Here is a 20,080-nt window from a genome sequence, read left to right on the forward strand (position 1 = left end):
TTTCGGCTGTCTGTCCCCCAGGGAGGAGGTCACACACATTTCCATGTAATCGGTTCCCTCTTTCCTACCTATTCTCCCTTTACCCTCCCTGTTTTGCCACTCACACCACTGGTTCTTCTAAAACGGTCATTGTTAGTCCGGGTTGACTAGAGAAACAAATCCAGAGACACTCATATATGTGTGAGAGACAGGTTTATATTCAAGGGTGATTATATATTAAGAAAACATCCCAGCCCAAGTCAGACCAAGTCCATAAATTCGATATTAGCCCTTAAGTTCAATATTAGCCCATGAATTCCTCCTTAGACTCACACAGCATGTGCACTGATGCGGAATGCAGGAAGATCACAGGCCGGTGGTGGAAAGTCCTGGGGTGCAGTGGCGGTGGAAGCATCTCCAGGGCTCCGCTGCCATCGGCGTGGCTCCAGGTGGTTGTCAGCAGGAAGGAGAGGCAGAGAGTGTGTCTCGCCTCCAGAGAGGAAGGGAGGAAGTCCCAGAATCCTCATGGCGGGTGTTACCTTGTGACTTGATTGACAGGCTAGACTCCACCAGTACATTCTATTTATCAAACTGACATGAAATTATATAACTGCCACATTCATGATGTATTTTTTAATACAAAATTCTTGGAGTCACTTTGAGATTCTCCTCAGGTGTGGCATAGAGGTACAAATCTAACCTGTTTCTCTAGCCATCTGCTCAATTGTTGCACACCACTTACTTAAAAGTAATTGTTTTTACACAACATATAAAAAGCCCCATCTCTACTAATACTGAATTTCCAACGTGATTTGCTAATGTTGTCCATTTGTGTATCTGTTCATACTGTTTTAATTATTGAGGCTTTACTGTCTGCTCTGTGTCTGGGTTAGGAGGAGTGGAACCTCATTTATCGTTTTTTTAGAGTTTATGAACTAATCTTTTTGTTACATAAAGGTATAATCAGTTTGTTTGAAAAAACGTAACAGGTATCACAATCATTCTGTAACAAGAGTTGAGTGAAGGGTCACAACTGACTACATAGAGATTAATGCTCACTAGTTAATTTATTTTGCAGTATGACAATAATGAGTCGGGGCTCATACCTAAAGTTAGTAAGGCTCTAAAAAAAAAGTCCTCTTTGCAGCATACGACTTTAGATGTTATCAATGAAAGGTAATTCATTCTCAACCCTGTGCAGTTTCAGACTTGCTTATTGGTCTTTGGAAAAACTCCCATGTCATCTTGACACACAAGCTGTAAGGCTTCCTGGGTATTCGGATCAGCAGCCAAGTCTGCAGAACAAGTACATTCTCTATAAATTTAAACAATTCCCATCTATTTACTATTACTTAATAAGTGCACTGTTCTTTTACTTATTAGCTACTTTATCAGGAGTAAGAACTTTATCAATCAGTTTGCCTTTTAAAAAACACCTGCAACGGTGTACGTCTTAAGTAAACTGAAGAGGCGATGCAAAAGCAGAAAGGAAGCTGGAAGGTAAACAGTGGAAGAGAGGAAAGGACGGCTCCTCTCAAAAACACTGCTGCTTTGTTCAATCTCAAAGAAGGTAGCAGATGAGGAGTGGAAAACAAGTTTATAATGAGGAAAGAAGGTAGGGATCAGAATTTTTGGTTACGTTTTAAAATTAGCATTTCTATCGAGCAACAACCCCAAGTAAGCAGGCTGCAGATAATCAGAAACCTCTCTTCACCTTCCGCCCCCGCTGTGGAGGATGGAATTGTCATGGTCTATGCCATTACACTTCAAGCCAATCATCCAAAGAGGCAACTGTAAATTCGATTCTCTGCTAACACCACTGTCAATTGATGGGCTTGAAAAAAGGTATTAACATCGTCAAATATATACTCTAAACACAGACCCACACAAGTCAGGGAAAATGAAATGTTTATTTTTCATTCATCTTTTGAATGCACTGTCCTTAATGTCACAGGCTGAACTTAAAAGAAAACAATTAATAACACTCCCAAATTTTCACAATTTCAAGGCTAAGGTTCCGGTTAAGGTAACACATTTAAGTTAATATAAACGAGGTTTTACAAAATGGCTAAAAGCAGTCTGGGCTCCTAAAGTAAAATACAAGTGGCCCAGACCCTAGACTTAGTAAAGTTAAGGACACATTGGTACTATAACTGCCAGAGAGATAGAGGCATCTCTACTGAGATCAAAATGAAGTACAGATAAGTTCACCTACAACATATAAGCTTTGGTCACCGGCAGGGTAGTATGACTAAGGCAGCATAGGTCAAGCACCAGCATATGGAAGTGCAGCTAGATGTGCTGGCGGACGCGCTGGCAGCGGTGGCCGGCCGAAGACATTAGTCGTCTTCTCCTCCGCAGAGCATCAGGAGGGCTTTCTTATAGTCCCCAGATGTATCCCCCTGAAATCCAAAAGGACTCTGTTAACCTCCATGAGTCACACAGATGCCACAGAGAAAAAAGCATTAAACCATACATGGCAACAACATTTATTCCTATGACATTTCTCTCCCTCGCGGGTCATCTCTAGGTGTGTCACTTTCACATTGGGAATGTTATTCAGGGACGTAGGTTCAGAGAACAGGGAGTGTGACCGGCCCTCATTTCTGAACAACGATATTAAACTCAAGCTTTCTAAATAAGCTACCAACTTCTAGTACACGGTACAGGTCTAGCTAAGGAGGACAAATGGAGCCATGGCTAAGCGCTCATCTGAAAATCGAAACGGCCATTCTTTGGGAGGTGAGCCAGTCAACTTCCATAAAGCTATAAAGCCTCAGAAGTGCTAGGGAGCAGCTCCATTCTGTCCTATAGGGTCACTATGAGTCAGAATTGACTTGAAGGCAATGGAATTTTTTGGGGGGGGGAAGCTGGGGGAGCACTGGGGCAGGGGGCAGGGGATTAGGGGAAAGTGGACAATGCTGGGGTACCTGACTTTGCCTCAACGATAGATCTATATGCTAAGTTTCTGTTTCCAGCTCTGCCACACCACCACACACACAAAGCAAACTTGACCGAGATCCTGGCACATGGACCACATGACCCAATCCAAAAAGAAAAAAAACAAAACGAAGAGACCTTAAGCCAAATTTAATTATTATAAGCCACAGGGTCCCTTGTTTTCAAAAGGGCAAAAATCGTTGTGATACTTAGGCTCTTTGCTTAAACCAGGTATAACCGGCTTGGTTCTCTCCTGATCTCAGAATAAATAGCAGAGGCAGGGTGATAACAGACAATTTTAAAAAAAAACCTGAGAAACTGATATGAAGGAGAGGAGGAACCAATCAAGACAGCTGGAGCTGATAAAGAGGAAGAACAAACTCATCCCCATCGTGGGCAAGGGGCTGGCTTTGCTGAGTCACCTGTCACCACTACTCAACAACGCTTGTACGACCTGAGGAAGTATCCTGGCTTTCACTTGAGGTCCATCGCCACCATTCCGGCTTCAGGAAACATTATCTCAGCTTTGCAGCACATAACGCTCATCCTACCCTAAATTTGTAAACTTCGCACAATTGGGTTCTTCCACCTTTGTCTTGGATTTCTACTCTTTTTTTTTTAAGTTTCCATTCATCAGCAGTCCCCTCACTCAGGTTAACTCAGGTTGGTGGCTTGAGTCCACCCAGAAACACCTGTTTACAAAAAACAGCCAGGCAATCTCCTGGGAAATAAAGTCTCTCACTGAAAACCCTAAGGAGCACAGTTCTACTCAGATACAGTGGCGTAACTTGAGTCATAATTCATCGTAACTTGAGTCATAATTCATCAGACTGGGGTTTTTTTTTTTTTCTATTACCTTAATCATGGAATAAAGAGAGGAGGCAAAATTCTTCCTAAACTCCTTTCTGATGTTAAACAGATCGATCTCACTCCTGGAAACCACCACTCTGATGAGGGTATGGTCATCAGTCCCGGCCCCCTGGGAGAGAGAAAAGAGAAAGCGGTGTTGCTCAAAAGCGTCCATGCGTGCCATCAAGCTCACCTGAGCTGGCACGGCGTATAAAGTACAACAATGTTCTAGACTCGAGCTACATGTTAAAAAAAATAATTATCTGCTATCTAAAACATGAGCAGATAACAACTAGGTCAGATAAGGACAAGAAAAGAACTAGAATTAATTAGAAAATTCAAGTATCCTCTTACCTTTAGAGCACGGTAGAGGGTTTCTGCCAGGTAGCCGGGTATACTTCGAATAGACTTGACTGAGAAAACAAACAATGTAACAGTCAAATGTTATTTCGATATGATAGGATTAATAATTAAAAATGAACATTTTAATTATCTGTATGGCATGGTTATAACCAAGAGGGATATACCGTAAGATTTCTTTCTACGTCTAAGTCATATTGTGAGACTCCAGGCACTAAAACAAACAAACAAAACCAAGCTCACTGCCACCGAGTCAATTCTGACCCTAAGAGGACAGGGCAGAACTGCCCGAGTCTCCGAGGCTCACTCCGACCCTGAAACTCCAGAGGGAAGCTCTGAGACGTCGCTTCTGAGACTTAAACTAGTTTCCAGATGCTACCTTGTTTCCCCCAAAATAAGACAGTGTCGTATATTCATTTTTGTTCCCAAAGACGCGCTAGGTCTTATTTTCAGGGGATGTCTTATTTTTCCATGAAGAAGAATACGGTACACATTTAGTGTTTATTGCTGTATTAAAAGAGACCTCGCACATCCTGTCTGCTCCGACCGTGCTGTGGTCAACAGTGAGCTTCACGGTGGCGCCCACCGCTATGGTCCAGAGTCCAGAGTTACGGTAGCTTCGGGGGGCTTTATTTTCGGGGAGGTCTTATTTTCGGGGGTGCCGAAATATATGTCAGCGAGAGGCAAAACTGTAAGTAGGTGTTATTTTCAGGGGATATCTTACTGTCGGGGAAACAGGGTAGTCTTCCTAATAACATGTTCACTAAATTATACAGACACCTGAGAGGTTTTTAATCTAACACACTCAAGCAAGGATATAAGACTACTACTCCAACTCATCTTGTTAAAAATAAGTAGGATTTTATTATGTCATAGGTGACACTTTACCAGCAAATATTAACAATATTTATGTAAGTTGCTCTGTAGGATTTGTTACGTTTTTCACAAGGTGCCCGCATTCTCATGATTTGTTGTTTCCATTAATCTAGCTTCCCTGCCCTCCTTAGCCTCTCATCTTTAGATTCAGATAGTGGTTGACCCTGCGGCTTTCATGGAGCTGGTGACTTGAGGAAGCACAGTACTCATGGGTGACGTGGGCAGTTTATTTTATGAGGCAATCGAGTATTCAAGTGAAAGGTGGTCCTTAAGAGTAGCTTTAGCTCCAAGTTCAAAGGACATCTTACCAAAATAACTTGAGGGTTCCTCTAGTCTCTATTCATCCAGTAAGTCTAGCCTTTTCTAAGAATTTGAGGATTTCTTTCTACATTTTCCTTCTGGACCTTCTATTCTATTCCTCCAGAACCGTCAGTCATTGTACCGGGGCACCAGCTAGTTCTTACAGCCTCAGGCTAGATTAGAATACTCTATTTCATCGTTGGCAGACCTTGGACTGTTGTTGTTGTTGTTGGGTGCCATCAAGCTGGTTCCAATGTGGAGCAGCCCCATGTAGAACAGAATGGAAACTGCCCAGGCCCGCATGACCCTCATGATGGTTGTTATAAACCCATCTTTGCAGCCATGGTGTCAGTCTCAGCAAGGGTGTTCCTCTTTTCCACTGCCCCTTTGCGTCACCACGTGTGATATCCTTTTTCAGGGACTGGTCTCTCCTGGCAACATGTCCAAAGGACGTGAGACAAAGTCTCCCAATCCTCACTTCTAAGGGGTATTTCTGGCTGCACCTGCTTCAAGACAGATGTGTTCATTCTTGAACTATCTTCCTATAATATATAGGACTACTTTTCTGTAACTCAGTTTCTCATTGTCATCTAATCTATATTGACTCAGAGAGACCCTATAGGACAAGGTTGCACTGCCCCTGTGAGCTTCCAAGACTGTCATTGAAAACCCTGTCTTACTCCCGAGGAGCAGCTGGTAGTTTAGAAGTGCTGACCTTGAAGATCCCAACCCAATGAGTCCCCACGACATCACCTTAATTTAGATCATCTTAACTTAAATATTCCTTAATATTCATGAATCAGACAGTGCAAGCAGCACGTATCCAGTCTTTACAGGTAAACAGCTATGAGAAAAGTCTATCTTCTTTGAGTATGTGAATGTCTGATGTCGTGTTGGGCTGCTTAAGCCTCAGTTGGCTTAGCTTCAGAACACCTATCCCATCAAAACTCTTTAATATACAAGATGAACTGTTTGAATTGTGGGAGATGTTATCATTTTCTCCTTTCTGATGTTCACACACAAAAAAACAGCCACCGGTAACTAGAAATGATGTGAATTTGAATGATGAACAGACTCTCTAAAAGTTTTCTAGTAAAATTTTATTAACCGTATAAAGGTTAAATGGAATAAAGGTTTTTTTAAAGTGTAGATTCATGCATAAATTTAGTTTTTTCTCCAGAAAACCCAAAAATGTTAGCCTGCTGCCAATACTTTTAACAAACATTTCCACGTGACAGGGTTTCACTCCAGAGCCATACGAAAACAAGGCCCTGGATTTGGTGATTATATAAAAACTACAATCAGGCACACAATTTTTTTACAGATTGTTCTGAATACTTGGTTAAAATGAAATCCTCAATTATTTAGTATGAAAACAAGTAGAATCGCATATGAGGGGGTTTCAAACAGTTTATGGGGGAAAAAATCCATTATCTCTTTATTCTATTTCCCCACAAACTTTTTCAAGGTCCCTCCTATTCTATCACATCAAAGATGCTCTTTATCTAAACCAAACGCCTATTTCCCAGTCAGTTGAGAGGATTTTATTCACAAGAAATCTAAATTCCACAGGGGTCAAAAATAACATTTACAAGCCTCTCAATGTTTCCGGTTCCTTATGAAACAGTACTTTCCGTTCAGCTTCAAAGGAAGGGGGGAAAGTGGTTACTAGGGAACCCTGGTTGTGCAGTGGTTATGTGCTGGGCTGGGATCTGCATAGTTGGCTGCTCCCCTAAACAGTTACAGTCTCAGAAATCCACAAGGGATCACTAGGAGTCAGTGTTGACTCAATGGCAGCGAGTATTTCCATCGGATCAAATGAACCAATCGGATAATCATGAATTCCCAACAACACAGCAACTTTTGAGTTGGAAATATATGAGTTTGCTTCACCTAAATATTCATATACTCTATTTTTAATTAAGAAATGCACAAATAAAATGCTTGAGCTCTTATCACTAAAACACAAGTGAGTTTCAAAAAACTTCATGGAAAAATGTAATTGAATGAGAAAGGAATTCTTCTACAAAGTTTTTGAAACCCCCTGCTAAACATTGCAAAATGACCTACCAACAGCAAGTAGTAGTTGCTCCAAATTGCCAGAAGTCTCCCGGTCAATGGTTTCCTCAATTTGAAATCCTGATATGGTCATGTATTTGTCAAAGACTAGAAAAAATAAGGTGATTTATGAATTATGAATTTATGATTTATGAATTACCTGAAAGACGGTATTGATCTAGCCAGATATCATCCTACCCAACACGTGTCCTCCTTCTTCTTCATTAACCAGAACTCTCCCAGAGTTCAGAGCTTCAATCTGCCAAGCCCCAGGAGGAGTCTGTATTCTCTGACTAGTGACAGCCACTGAGACCTAGAAGGAATGCTGAGACTTCTCCCTCTTTCTGGATTAGAACATGATAGACTAGAGGTTTCCAAATGGATTTGGAACTTACTCAGTGCCCCACTGGTAGCTAAAAGCTTTGTATCAGAGTTGGTAACCCGGGGTAAGGCATAGTAGGTAACTCTACTGCACCCCCACCACGGATCAGTCCACAACCCCTAAGGGCAGTATCACCACTTGGGGAGACACTGATAGTCACTTTCTTTTATTCTTGCTACAAAAATGTGCTTCAAGCTACAGCAGAAAATCAAAACCCTAAGGACAGTGGAGAGGAAAATTGCAAGAGCCCAGGACCTGACACACCAGACATGGAATCCTATCGGCAGACATAAGCTTTCATGTTTTCAGAGTCACTTTCAGTAGGGTTTTCCCACAGATGTCGTTGAACGCATTCTCAACTAAGAGCACAGGTACTGGGCGAATCCAGAGATGAGGTCTGAAATAGCACTGCCTCACTGAGCCCTGATAAGAGAGGTAGACTGAGGACCTCTAGTGTTGTAAAACCTACAGTACGGCAAAGAGAAGGAGCTTTCTCAGCGTGGCCAAAAGAACCAGAAAAAAAGCACCCTGTCCATTCAGTAAATACCTGCTAGCAACTATTTTGACACTCTGGTTCATATAGTCTCCCAAATTCACAAAAACACCGGGTCTATGTGCACGTTTTCACTCACCCCTTCTCAAATGCGACACACTTCGAGTTCCGAAGATGGTGATAAACTTTTCTTCATCCGTCCCCCATTTGAGTTCCCCAGCTCGAAACAAAACCTGTGAAGACGTCAACCTTAGTCTGTGAACGGTCCCTCCACATCTCGTTCCTCCCAAGTCCCTAATCACACTGTTTCGCTCACTCAAGATTAGCGCCCCTGCTTCTGTACCCGACACTTGGTCATGCCCGATACGCGCTCCTCGGAAGCTCACATACTGATTGCTTTGAGTCAAAGTAGCAACACAGAGCGCTACAGCGAGGTTAAAGGTTCCCAAAACAACTAACCTAAGTGACAGTATTTCAGGAGCCAGAGCACAGGAGGGAGGAAACTTCTGCTTGCTTCCCTGTTGTTCAGGAGGGCTCGTGGCACTGCTGGGTAAGCGTGGGTCAGCAGTTCAAACCCACCGGCAGCTCCAAGGGAGAAAAGGTGAAACTATAAGGCTTGACAGCCTCAAACGCGCAGTACAGGGTCCCTGCGAGTCTAAATCAACGAGACGGCATGGGCGTGGTTTTTGTTGCTTTAGTCTCACTGTTGTTAACTCCGAGTAGAGACCAGAGAAGTAATCAGCCAGGAGTCAAGTTGTCTGTATTTTCTGTTGATTGGTACTATGTTACTAGCACATACAAAAAGCAAACTCTTTTCTTTTTCTCTTACAGCTGAGACGTGATCCAAGCTGGGGGTAAGACGGTTTCACATTTCTAAAAGATTGGGACCACCTGTCAAAAGGTTGTGCGAGCAGCACGGTGCCTGGCACATGGCGCTGTTGAGGGCCATCAAGTCAGCGCTGACTCCACGTGGCCCCATACACAATGGGAGGGAACACGGCCTGGTCCTGCGCCATCCGCACAACGGTTCTCAGGGTTGAGCCCCTTGTTTACGTCCAGCCATTCTGTCATTACATCTTGTCATGCGTCTTCTTTTTCGCTGTTCCTCTCCTTGACCTAGCATGATGCCCTTTGGCAGGGACCGCTCCCGGGGGCACTTAATGCTTGTTGAATAGCTGTTGATATGGGAATATACACCCTCCAGTGCTCCCATAATTTCCAAAAATAAAATAAAAGTATATACAACATTGTCTTCAAGTCTCCAGGTCAATACACTGAGATGTGAAAGATTCATTAAGATCCAAAGACTCAATCTTTAAAATGTTCAGACTACCTTTTAAATTATGCACTTCAGGAAGGAGATACCGATTAGATCAAGATGGAAGCAATCTGCTCAGGTCGGTACTTGTTGCTGCCCTTGTGCCCACGGGGAAGGGCGGCACTGCACTGCACAGCACAGGAGCATGTGTGAGGACTGAGACGTCCCATGGCAGGATGTTTATGAATGCAGGCTATGATAGTGTGGATGTACTTCTTATATTTCCAGAGGATAAAAAGAAAAGATGGGGCTCATTCATCCTTACCCTCAATTTCCAAATTAATGTTAAAAATGAACAGTAACAATTCTGGTCATGTAAACAACCCCTTCCAAATTGAAAGATAATATGAAAATCACTCGAGTATTTAAATTTTAAAATTATATATTTCCCAGAATAACTAATTTAACTGCAAAAAACGGTATATTTCTTGAGGGTGGTTGTAAAATAGAGAGGGGGAAAACACAAATAAGAAAATAAAAATTAATGCGAACATAAAAATCCTGAGAACTTCATGACTACTTCTAGGATATTTTTGCATATAGATAGGACAGAAACATTTAAACAAGGGTGGTTCATCCTACACAAGGTTGCAGGTACTACTGAAGCATGTATTCTCATCAACTATTCCCTGTTGCTAGGGCTTTCTCAAGCAGGTTTAGGTCGCTAAATGGAAGTCACTGGTAGCAGGTCTTCAACTTTCTTTCTGAGGTGGTTGATTTCTGAGGTGGAGCACCAGACCACTCTCCCTAGTCTGTCTTAGTCTGGAAGCTCTACTGAGACCTGTTCAGCATCGTAGTACCATGACACAGAGGGGGTGATTTACACACGGTGCACTGATTGGAACCAAACCAGAGGTTCCCAAGTGGAACTCTACCAGGTGGTTTTTATATAATCACCAAATCCAGGCTGATTATATAAACTGGGGAAGTCAGGAAGGGTTGCTGAAAAGTACATACACGAAGGACTGAACTTTGGCAAGAAGTAGATAAAGGAAGGGGGAGGAAGGAGAAAGGGGGAGCATGTCAGAGAGAGGCTGGAGGCATACATAAACAAGGAGCAGATAATGGCAGGGTTTGGATTGTATCCTGAAGATAATGGAAGCAACTGAAGAGTTTTAAAGTTGACGACAGGGATGTGAACACAATAGACTTGTGTTTTATGATACTGTATACTGAGGCACAGGGGCCATTGGGGGGTCAGTGTTAGAATTCTCACATTCTCGCTGGCTGCATGTGAAATCCAGGTTTGATGCCCAGCCAATGCCTCTGCCACAAGACACTACCCATCTTTCAGAGGGGGCTTGAGTGTTGCTAGGAGGCAGAACAAGTTTCAGCGGAGCTTCTCCACTAACACAGACTAGGAAGGGAGACCTAGCCATCTGTTTCTGAGCATGGGCCAAAGCAAACCCCACTCTGCACGAGATCACGAAGAGTTGGGGGACTGATGAGGAAAGAGCCAAACCGAATGCGCAGACAGCTAGTTCTCAGTAACACCTGATCCCTGACTTTATTGACTTTGGGTGGGGAGGGGGAGAGGGATGGAATGCAACAGCATCCTGAAGTCATTACAGTGTCCTCAGCCCACCTGAAAGGAAAATAATGTGCTTCATTGTCCCTTTTAGCACCACTGTCAGGTCACCCTCATTAGCTATCTCATAGAAAAGAGTAGACTGGAGGTGGACATGTGGCTCTTCCTGTCCCAGTGGTGTAAGATTAACAGCCTGGAAATCTCTTTTCCTCAAGGAAACATGTGGCCAGGGACAGGCGTGTTTGAGGTATGATTCTAGGAGCCCACGTCACTCCTTTATTTCCAGCTTCCAGTTCCCAAACAGCTTCCTTTGTTTCAAATTCACTAACATTTACTTCCTGCACTCGATTACTTAATAAACCATGCTAAGCTCACCTTGGAATTTAAAAGCCACTGAAGTAAAAAATCCCATTGGAGAGTCACTGGAAAGCAGCTGACAAAAGTACAAACTGACTTCGAATCCAAAGGAAACAATGAGCACTTTCCTAATACTAAAACAGCTTGTCGTCTATGAAGTAATAAAGCAGCTTTCATGGCTGAAATATCTTATTCTTTCATCTTTAACCTCTCCTGTATCAGTGGCAGGGGATTCAACGATTTCTGGTTTTCTGTAAAATCTTCTGTTTGCCCAGTGTTGTACAATTGCATAAAAATATCACATCTAGGTAAATTTTGTATTTGTCATTCATTTTGTTTTATTCCAAATTTGAAAAACAAAAATCAAACCCACTGCCATTCCAACTCAACTCCAACTCATTACAACCATAAGGAGGGTGCTCAAGGCCGTCAATCTTTCCTGGAGTCCACAGACTCATCTTTCAGTCACCGAGGGGCCGCTGAGCTCCAACCACCTGCCTTTCAGTGAGCATCCCAGGCCTACACTATAGTGTCACTTAGAAAACACACAGGAAAACCCTGCCATGGGGTCCATGCTAACATACAGAGACCCTATGGAAGGGTCTCCAAGGCTGCACATCTTTACAGGAGCAGAGAGACTAGTGTTTCTCCCATGGAACAGCGGATGGGTTCAAATCGCCAGCTTCTCAGTGAGCAGTTCCATGCTTTACCCCACAGCGCCACCAGGGCTGGCTCATTACAGCACCGCTTTGAACTCAAGTAAGAGTGTGCCGATCAGATGAAAATGAGAGAAATTTACTGCTTTGGGTCTTAAGGTATGTAAAGGACCCATAAAGAAGACTATTCTTTGAAGTTATTACAATACACATTATGATTTTTTATTGCTGTTGACTTTTTACATTTATATATCCTAATAAAATTATCACGTCTGGCTTCACTCACCTGAGCATCGTGTTCGACTTGGGCTTCATCCACTCCAGTATCAGGGTCTCGATTAGTCTATCAGAGATAATGTCACAGTATTGTGTTAGCTCATCGTTTGCATTCAAAAGGAGGGGGAATGGCTTCCAGTAAAACCGCACATAAACGTTTCTCTCTTAGGAAGAATATGCAATAGGGGCTTCCAAAACAGTACCATCCCACAGTATTTCTTATTGCAAGCAGACGTCACACACAGCACTGTCCACAGCCTGTGTGGCCTGCTTAGTTTCAAATTCTGAAGACTGAAAAAAAAAAGGATTATTACAACCTGAAACCTCTGTGGGTTTTAGGTAGCAAATTCCGAAACAGACACAAAGCTCATTCAAACCGGAAGCATCACTGCTTGCAGTAAGAATCAGCTAGCCCCAAAAGTTATCAAAAGATTCAGACCAGGCCAGCGACAGATATTTTTAACCCATCTATAAAGAGTGCCCAGCTCAATACCTGGAGGAGAACCACCAACATCCTCTGGTAGTACCCTGAGGTGTCCGCCACCACATCATCTTCCAGGTTGGAGCCGTATTCTGCAAGAGAGTCATTTCATACTTATTCACAGTCTCTTTCCGCTACAAAATTACACACACAATCAAATGGAAGAAAAATAATATTTCATCAATAGAAATCCTCGGTGCTTCATCTCTAATCACTCAAAAAACTAAAAGCAAGTACTTTAAGTGGGGAGCTGGATAAAAAATTAAATGGAAATCTTAAAAGTACTAGATTCAAGTCTAAATCATGACATAGTCATTTCACAGTGCTCTCAGCCAGTATAATTATTAATCTGTAGATGCCTGATGGTACTAGAATGCTTCTTAAATTGAAATCAGCCATAATTCTAAGTCTTATTTTGCTATTAAATGTTTTACATGATTAGTTTCCAAACATTTTCCATCCTCTTATAGTCTGGATTTTCTTCCTATGATCACGGTGATATTTCATAGCATGTCCCCACCCCAAATCTATAACGTACTACTACCAGTACCAGTTGCCTTCTATTCAGTTCTGACTCAGGCAGCCCCATATATTTCCAAGTCGAATGGCTCCCTGAGGTTCTCTTGGGGTATAACCTTTTGGAAGCAGATCTCCAGGCCTTCCTTCAAAGCACTTCTGCTTGTGTTCAATCTGCCATCCTTGTGGTCAGTGCCCCAGCACTTAAATGTTTGCATCACTCGGGGAGTTTTCTGTTCAACAGAGAGACCCAGAGTAGAAACTGGAATCTACAAAAGAAGCTGAGCCCTTTCCCGGAACTCACAGCTGGCATCAGAAGGAAGGAGATGGTATTCCAACGCATGTAAATATTTAATGATTATTTGAAAGCAGGCAGACTTTTATTTATTTATTTTTTTTACAGGCAGACTTTAAAAGCCTGAAACTTCTATTTTAAAAGGCTCGGAAGAACTCAAGGTTTAGCTCAACCAGTTACTCAAGTAAGTATAACACTTTGAATGATTCCGGTGCCTTCTTTTGTTCTATCACCTATGAACAGTCATAAATCGCTTCAAATTATTTCTCCTCTCATTGGCTTGTCCTCACAGTAATCTCTGCCCTACACTGGGCCACAATTGCTAAATGCCTAACTTAACTCCCTACACACATAGCTGTCTCCCTAGCCTCTGGACTCAAATCTCCTTTCTTCCTCAGGAGTTCCTTCAAAACTTCACTGTGCACTGTTCATTTCAGTCAAGTCCAAATTCCTAACCCAGTCAGGCACACCCATCTGTACCCTAGCCTCACCTCACTTAATCAGCTTCTCTCCCACAGTGGATCTGTGTGTGTGTCGGGGTAGGAGGTAGGGTGGGGATCAAAACGTTTGCAGAAATTTTCCACTGTTGTGTCATTCCATCTTTCTACAAACTTTTCAAAGTTCCCCTTGTAGACACTTTACAAAACGACCAAGTTTTCTCTGTTCCTGGGTGACAGGAAATCGGGAAACACTAGATTACTGAAAAAGGAAGGTTGACGGTTCAAATCCACTCTGAGGTGCTTTGAAAGAAAGGCCTGGTGATCGACGTCTGACAAGCCAGAGGCTTTGAAACTCCATGGAGCCATTCTATTGTGCACATATGGGGCCGACGTGAGTCGGAACTGACTCACAGCAACTAACAATAACCTTTCCCTTAAGGCCCTCTTCGCAATCCCGACTCCATGCCTTCACAGAGACCCCAAACCCTCCTGCCCTTGAAGCTCGAATTTAGTTTGATTCTACTATCCTTTAACTCTCATGTCATCGGTAACCAGACTGGAAGCTCGTCGTGGACAGGAGCTATGTGAAACACAACTGTGGTGTTTTCCATGGTAGCCAGCACATTGCTAAACAATGCATAGCCAGTGAGGGCTTCAGTAACACTGCTGAGGAGGGTCCATCGCCAGAAATTACGCCCTCCCATCAGCCCATCTGTCACCCAGCAGCATGCACTCACTCATCAGTGCCCGCTTACCCAGAAAGAGAGCTTTGCCTATTCTATCAAATAAAGCTCAAAAGTGATTGTCTGGAGTAGAGAGACATGCCATCTATATTCTGTGTGGGTCTATTTCCATATATACTGTATATAAACATGTGTATAAATGGTTTTGCTTTTGGGGGGGGGTTTCTAAAGAACTCAGTCTACTCCAACTTCTAATTTCATCTTCTTGATTCTATACACATCATATATTTCAGGCAGAAAGAGAGGTTGGAGAGGATATTTGTTTTGTTTTAGTGTACCACAAAAAGCAAGCCATGACAAAAAGAGAGATCAAACTGCAAAGCATTTGATGCTATCACCTAAGAAGGCATCCATTTTCATCCACTGATTTGGGAAATGGTCTAAGTTTCTTTTCCCAGGTTCCAAAAAGTCCCACATAAAACTGAACTTGTTCAAGGAAGAAAAACCTCTTATCCAGAAAAGTTAACACAAAAGAAAAGCAATGTGCATGTCCCCACGCTAACTGCAAACCCTGTGCAAAAGTAAATGCCCTCTTCTTTGGCAGGTTCTGATAAACAACAATAAAACTTCCAGGTTAAAAAAAGTAAGTCTTTCCTTACGAACAGAGACAAAAAGGCTGAGATGATAGTTCATTCACCCGCTCATCCAAAATTCACCTTCTGCACGCCTCCCGTCCCGTCCTGTAGCCCTCTTAGAGAAATGAAAGAAGTGATCATGACGGTGATGGAGAAATACCCTTTTAAACATTTACCTTCTTCATAAACTTGTTTTATGGCTCTCAGTTCTGCAGGTGTCCTTGAAGCAATAATTTCTGTCAGTACTTTTTCATCTGTCCCAGCTCCCTATTTGGAGGGTTTGTTTCCATGGAGAAAATATATGTCAGCAAGATCAAGAAGAAGCTTACTCCTAAAATCGATATTATTCAAGTTGCAAAACGACATAAATACTACCCATCATAACAGGTGTTTCTTTGTATACATGTTCTAGTTAAATAAAAAATTAAAAGTTAATGTTCACTCCAAAGACTTTTTTTTTTGGTCTAATGTAAAGCAATGTTTATTGCATGGGTATGTTTGTAATAGATGATATCCATGGTACATACTCGAGTATAAGCCGACCCGACTATCAGCCGAGGCACCTAATCTTACCACAAAAACTGCATTAAAAATGTGCTGGGAAACTCGGCTCATACGCGAGTATATACGGTAATATTACGATTGCTAAGTGTTGTGGAACTGATTCTGACTCGTAGTACCCACCCTACAACAGAGCAAAGCACTGCCTCGTGCTGAGTCTCCCTCACACTTGTTGCTATGTGAGCCCATGGTTGTATCAATCCATCACAGGAATGCTGCCCCTCTTTTCCAATGGCCGTCTACTTTATCAAGCACGACAGCCTTCACCAGGGACAAGTCCCTCCTGAAAATACATCCAAGGTAAGTGAGGCCACGCCTCCTCGTGTTCCCTTGTAAGGAGCATTCTGGCCGCACTTCTTCAAACACAGATAGGTGGATTCTCCTGGCAGGCCATGATATATTCAACAATCTTTGCCAACAACATAATTTAAAGATCTCAATTCTTCTTCAGCCTCCCTTATTCACTGTCTGGCTTTCATACATATATGAGGTTATGGAAGACACCCTACCTTGGGTCAAGCACCACTTAACTCCACAACGTGGAATCTTTGTTCTTGTTAACACTTTAAATAGATGTGCAGATTTGCCCAAGGCCAAACACTGTTTGATTTCTTAACTGCTGCTTCCGTGGGTGTTAATAGTGGATCCAAGTAAAATGAAATCCTAAACAACTTTAATCTTTTCTCCATTTATCATGATGACATTGTTTATTTGTCTAGTTGTGAGGATTTTTGTTTTCTTTATGGTCAGGTGTAACCCATACTGAAGGCTGCAGTCTGATCTTTATCAGCAAGAACTTAGGTCTTCTTCCTTTTTCAGCAAGCAAGGTTGTGCCATCTAAACTATTGAGGTTTATGCATGCTGTGTTCTTCTTCCTACAGTCCAGCTTCCTGAATGATGTGCTCAGCATACACACTGAATAAGTATGGTGAAAGAATACAACCTTGACACACATCCTCTCCTGATTTTAAACTACTCCATATCCCTTTGCTCTGTTCAAACCACATAGACCTCTTGGTCTATGCACAGGTACACAGGAGCACAATTAAGTGCTCTGGCATTGCCATTATTTGCAATGTTATCCCTAATCTGTTATGATCCGCCCAGTCATAAATCACAAGTAAACATCTTACTGCTTTTCTCTGCTCTCAGCTAAGATCCAGCCTTGCTGATATCCTTTGTTCGATATCCTCCTATGACTGTAGCTTGAATTTCTGGCAGTTCTCTACTGATGTACACTTTTTTAATATTGTCAGCATAAAACTATTAGTGTCTGATATGAATGATTGATAATTTCCACATCCTGTTCCACATCACTTTTCTCAAAAATGGGTGCAAATGTGCAAAAGGTTCCAGTTGTCCGGCTTACAAATTTCTGGATATGGATCAGCGAGCACTTCCAGTGTTGTAACTACTTGCTGAAACCTCCCCACTGGAATTCTTTCATTCTTGAGCCTTATTTCTTGCCAATGCCTATGGAGCCCTGGTGACACAGTGGTTACACATCGGGCTGTGATCTGCAAGGTCAGCAGCTCAAAACCACCAGCCACTCCTGGGGAGAAAGATGGGGCTTTCTGCTCCAGTAAAGAGTTAGAGTTTCAGAAACCCAGAGGGGCAGGTCAACCTGTCCTACAGGGTCACTATGACTAGGCATCGAATCAATGCAATTTGAGTTTCAGTGCAGCTTGGACTCTCCGTTCAATACATCATAGAATACCTCCTGAAATGGTTAAATATTGACCAATTCTTTTTGATACATGACTCTGTGTCCCTTCTACCTTCTTTTCATGCTTCCTGTATTGTCCAATATTTTATCCACAGATTCCTTCAATATTACAATGCAAGGCTTGATTCCTTTTTTAGTTCTTTTGACTTGAAAAATGAATTTGGCTTTTGGTTTTCTCCTACCAAGTCCCTGAACAATTCAATACTTTACTTTGTCTTCTTGAACAGACCTTTGAAATGTGCCGTTCAGCTTTACCTCATTGCTTCTTCCTGTAGCTACTTTATGTTTAAGAGCAAGTTTCAGAGTCTCTTCTAACACAATTATGGACTTTTCTTTCCTGTCGTTTTAATGTCCTTTTGCTTTCTTCATGTCCTTGATGTCACACCACAACTCATCTGCTCTTAAGTTTCCAATATTTAATAGGTTACATCTTCAGATCATCTTTAAACTCAGGTGGGATAGACTCAAGGGTTCACTTTGGTTCTGGTGGACTCATTTCATAATCGATGGTCCATTCCACAGTCAGTCGTTAACCTTCATCTGAATGATGATACTGAGTTGGTTTGATTCCTGTATATCCCTTTTAATGAAATCCACATGGTAGAGTGTCAATTTAAGTTGCTGAAAAAGGAATTCCAATGAACTAGTCACTGATCTTGTAAAATTCTGCTATGTGTAAAATTCTGTTATGTGATCTCCTGTTTCGTTTCTATCACCAAGACCATATTATAAATTCATCTTCTTTCTTCCCAATTTTCACAGTTCCAACTACCAGTCATATCAGTGCATTTTGATTGCATGTTTAATCAACTTCAGACTGCAGAATTTGATAAAAACTTCAATTTCTTCATCTCTGGCACTAGTGGTTGCTAATTAATTTGAGTACTAGTGATAATAACTGAACTTCTCTGTATGCATATTGATATAATGTTATCACTGAGAGTTTGTTCTTCCTGAAAGATCTTGAAATGTTCTTTTTAAACATGAATGTGATGCTGTTTCTCTTCAATTTATCACTCCTAGAATTCCATAGCATCTGATTTTCTGATTCAAAATGCCAATCCATTTCTGCTCACAAATACCTAGGATATTGATCTTTAAGCCTTCTATTTCATTGTTGACAACTTCTAAGTTTCCAGGATCCATACTTTGTATGTTCCACGTTTTGATTATTATTGGGTGTTTATAACTGTTTCTTCCCATTTGAAGTCATATCACATCAGTCAATGAAGTTCTCGCAAGCTTACTATGCCCACATCATTAAGGCTGACTCTACTTTGAGAAGGCTGCGCTTTCCCAGTTGTATCTTGAGTGTCTTTCAGCCTAAGGAACCCACCTGTCAGCATGCATTCAGATAATATTCTGTTCGATTCATATGGTGTTTAATTTACAAGATTTACTAAGTTCTTCTTTCTAATCTGTTCTTAATCTAGGATGCCACTAAACCCTGTCCATGGATGACCTTGGTGCTACTTGAAAAATTAGTGGCAGAACTTCTAGCATCCTAACAACATACAAGCTACTATAATATGACAACGTTGAATGTTGGATAACATATAAAGTACATACATTTGTTATTTAATCAATTTAATTCTAAATAGTGTAAAAGCAAAGCACTTTAATAAAACATAAAATAGGTTGTTTCTTAAGAAGGATGAGATAGTGAAAAAAAAGAAGAAAGAAAGCTCTACAGAATTTACGTGGAGGAGTACGGATGGTCACACAATCCGTAGCTCAGAAAGAAACCACTGCCCCCAAACTAAGTTCTTAGTGACGCCATCAAGAAATCTAGCAACAAAAGTTACATCAAATGTAATGCTGGTTTGTTACAATTTCCAGATCAACAAAAAGCAATTAGTACTCACTTTCTATATTTCTGAAGAATGCCTGACATAATTATTTTTAAAATTAAACATAAAAAAATAATAGGAAGCAATAATGTAATTTAGAGAATGTATTTCTCAGGGCATCCTTTTACCTTCAGAGCATGCTTCAGTTCATAGGCATCGTAGAGCTTAGAGGGCTTCATCAGTGCTACAATTAATTTTTCAAATTTTCCAGTCAGTTCTGATTTCAGGTCATCCAAAAGATCCTAGCACACACAGAACACACACTTGTGAACCAGGCAGAAGGTTTCAGAGAGACTGCCAGCATGTAAATGATAGGCCCTGGCTATTACAATTTCTTCTTTGTCACTACTTCCTCTTTATATTTTAAAATAATAATTAGAAAGACATGAAAAATCATTTTAGAGAATGCCTAACTTGTTCCTGTGCAGAACAAACTACTGCTGTCTCTGAGGAAGCATGGGCAGGCGTGTCAGCTAGGCAACAGTGTCACAGGTCTGAACCTTGCCCTTTTGACACCAGAC

The 20,080-nt window shown here is 41.7% G+C and overlaps 1 protein-coding gene across 1 annotated transcript in view; it reads right to left on the reverse strand.

Annotated features, from left to right (window-relative positions):
* Window positions 1-1,870: 1,870 nt before the first annotated feature.
* Window positions 1,871-20,080, reverse strand: part of ANXA5 (annexin A5) — a 37,064-nt gene continuing 18,854 nt past the window's right edge. The window contains exons 5-13 of the mRNA XM_004716486.2: window positions 19,688-19,801; window positions 15,599-15,689; window positions 12,866-12,945; window positions 12,383-12,439; window positions 8,377-8,470; window positions 7,375-7,470; window positions 4,123-4,181; window positions 3,776-3,898; window positions 1,871-2,381 (exon numbers count right to left, since the gene is read on the reverse strand). Of these exons, the coding sequence (XP_004716543.1) occupies window positions 2,319-2,381; window positions 3,776-3,898; window positions 4,123-4,181; window positions 7,375-7,470; window positions 8,377-8,470; window positions 12,383-12,439; window positions 12,866-12,945; window positions 15,599-15,689; window positions 19,688-19,801 (777 nt within the window). The 3' untranslated portion in view covers window positions 1,871-2,318. The remainder of the gene's footprint in view (window positions 2,382-3,775; window positions 3,899-4,122; window positions 4,182-7,374; window positions 7,471-8,376; window positions 8,471-12,382; window positions 12,440-12,865; window positions 12,946-15,598; window positions 15,690-19,687; window positions 19,802-20,080) is intronic.

Source organism: Echinops telfairi, unplaced genomic scaffold (genome assembly GCF_000313985.2).
Source record: "Echinops telfairi isolate 266 unplaced genomic scaffold, ASM31398v2 ScPeMD7_33;HRSCAF=127, whole genome shotgun sequence".
Taxonomy (NCBI): domain Eukaryota; kingdom Metazoa; phylum Chordata; class Mammalia; order Afrosoricida; family Tenrecidae; genus Echinops; species Echinops telfairi.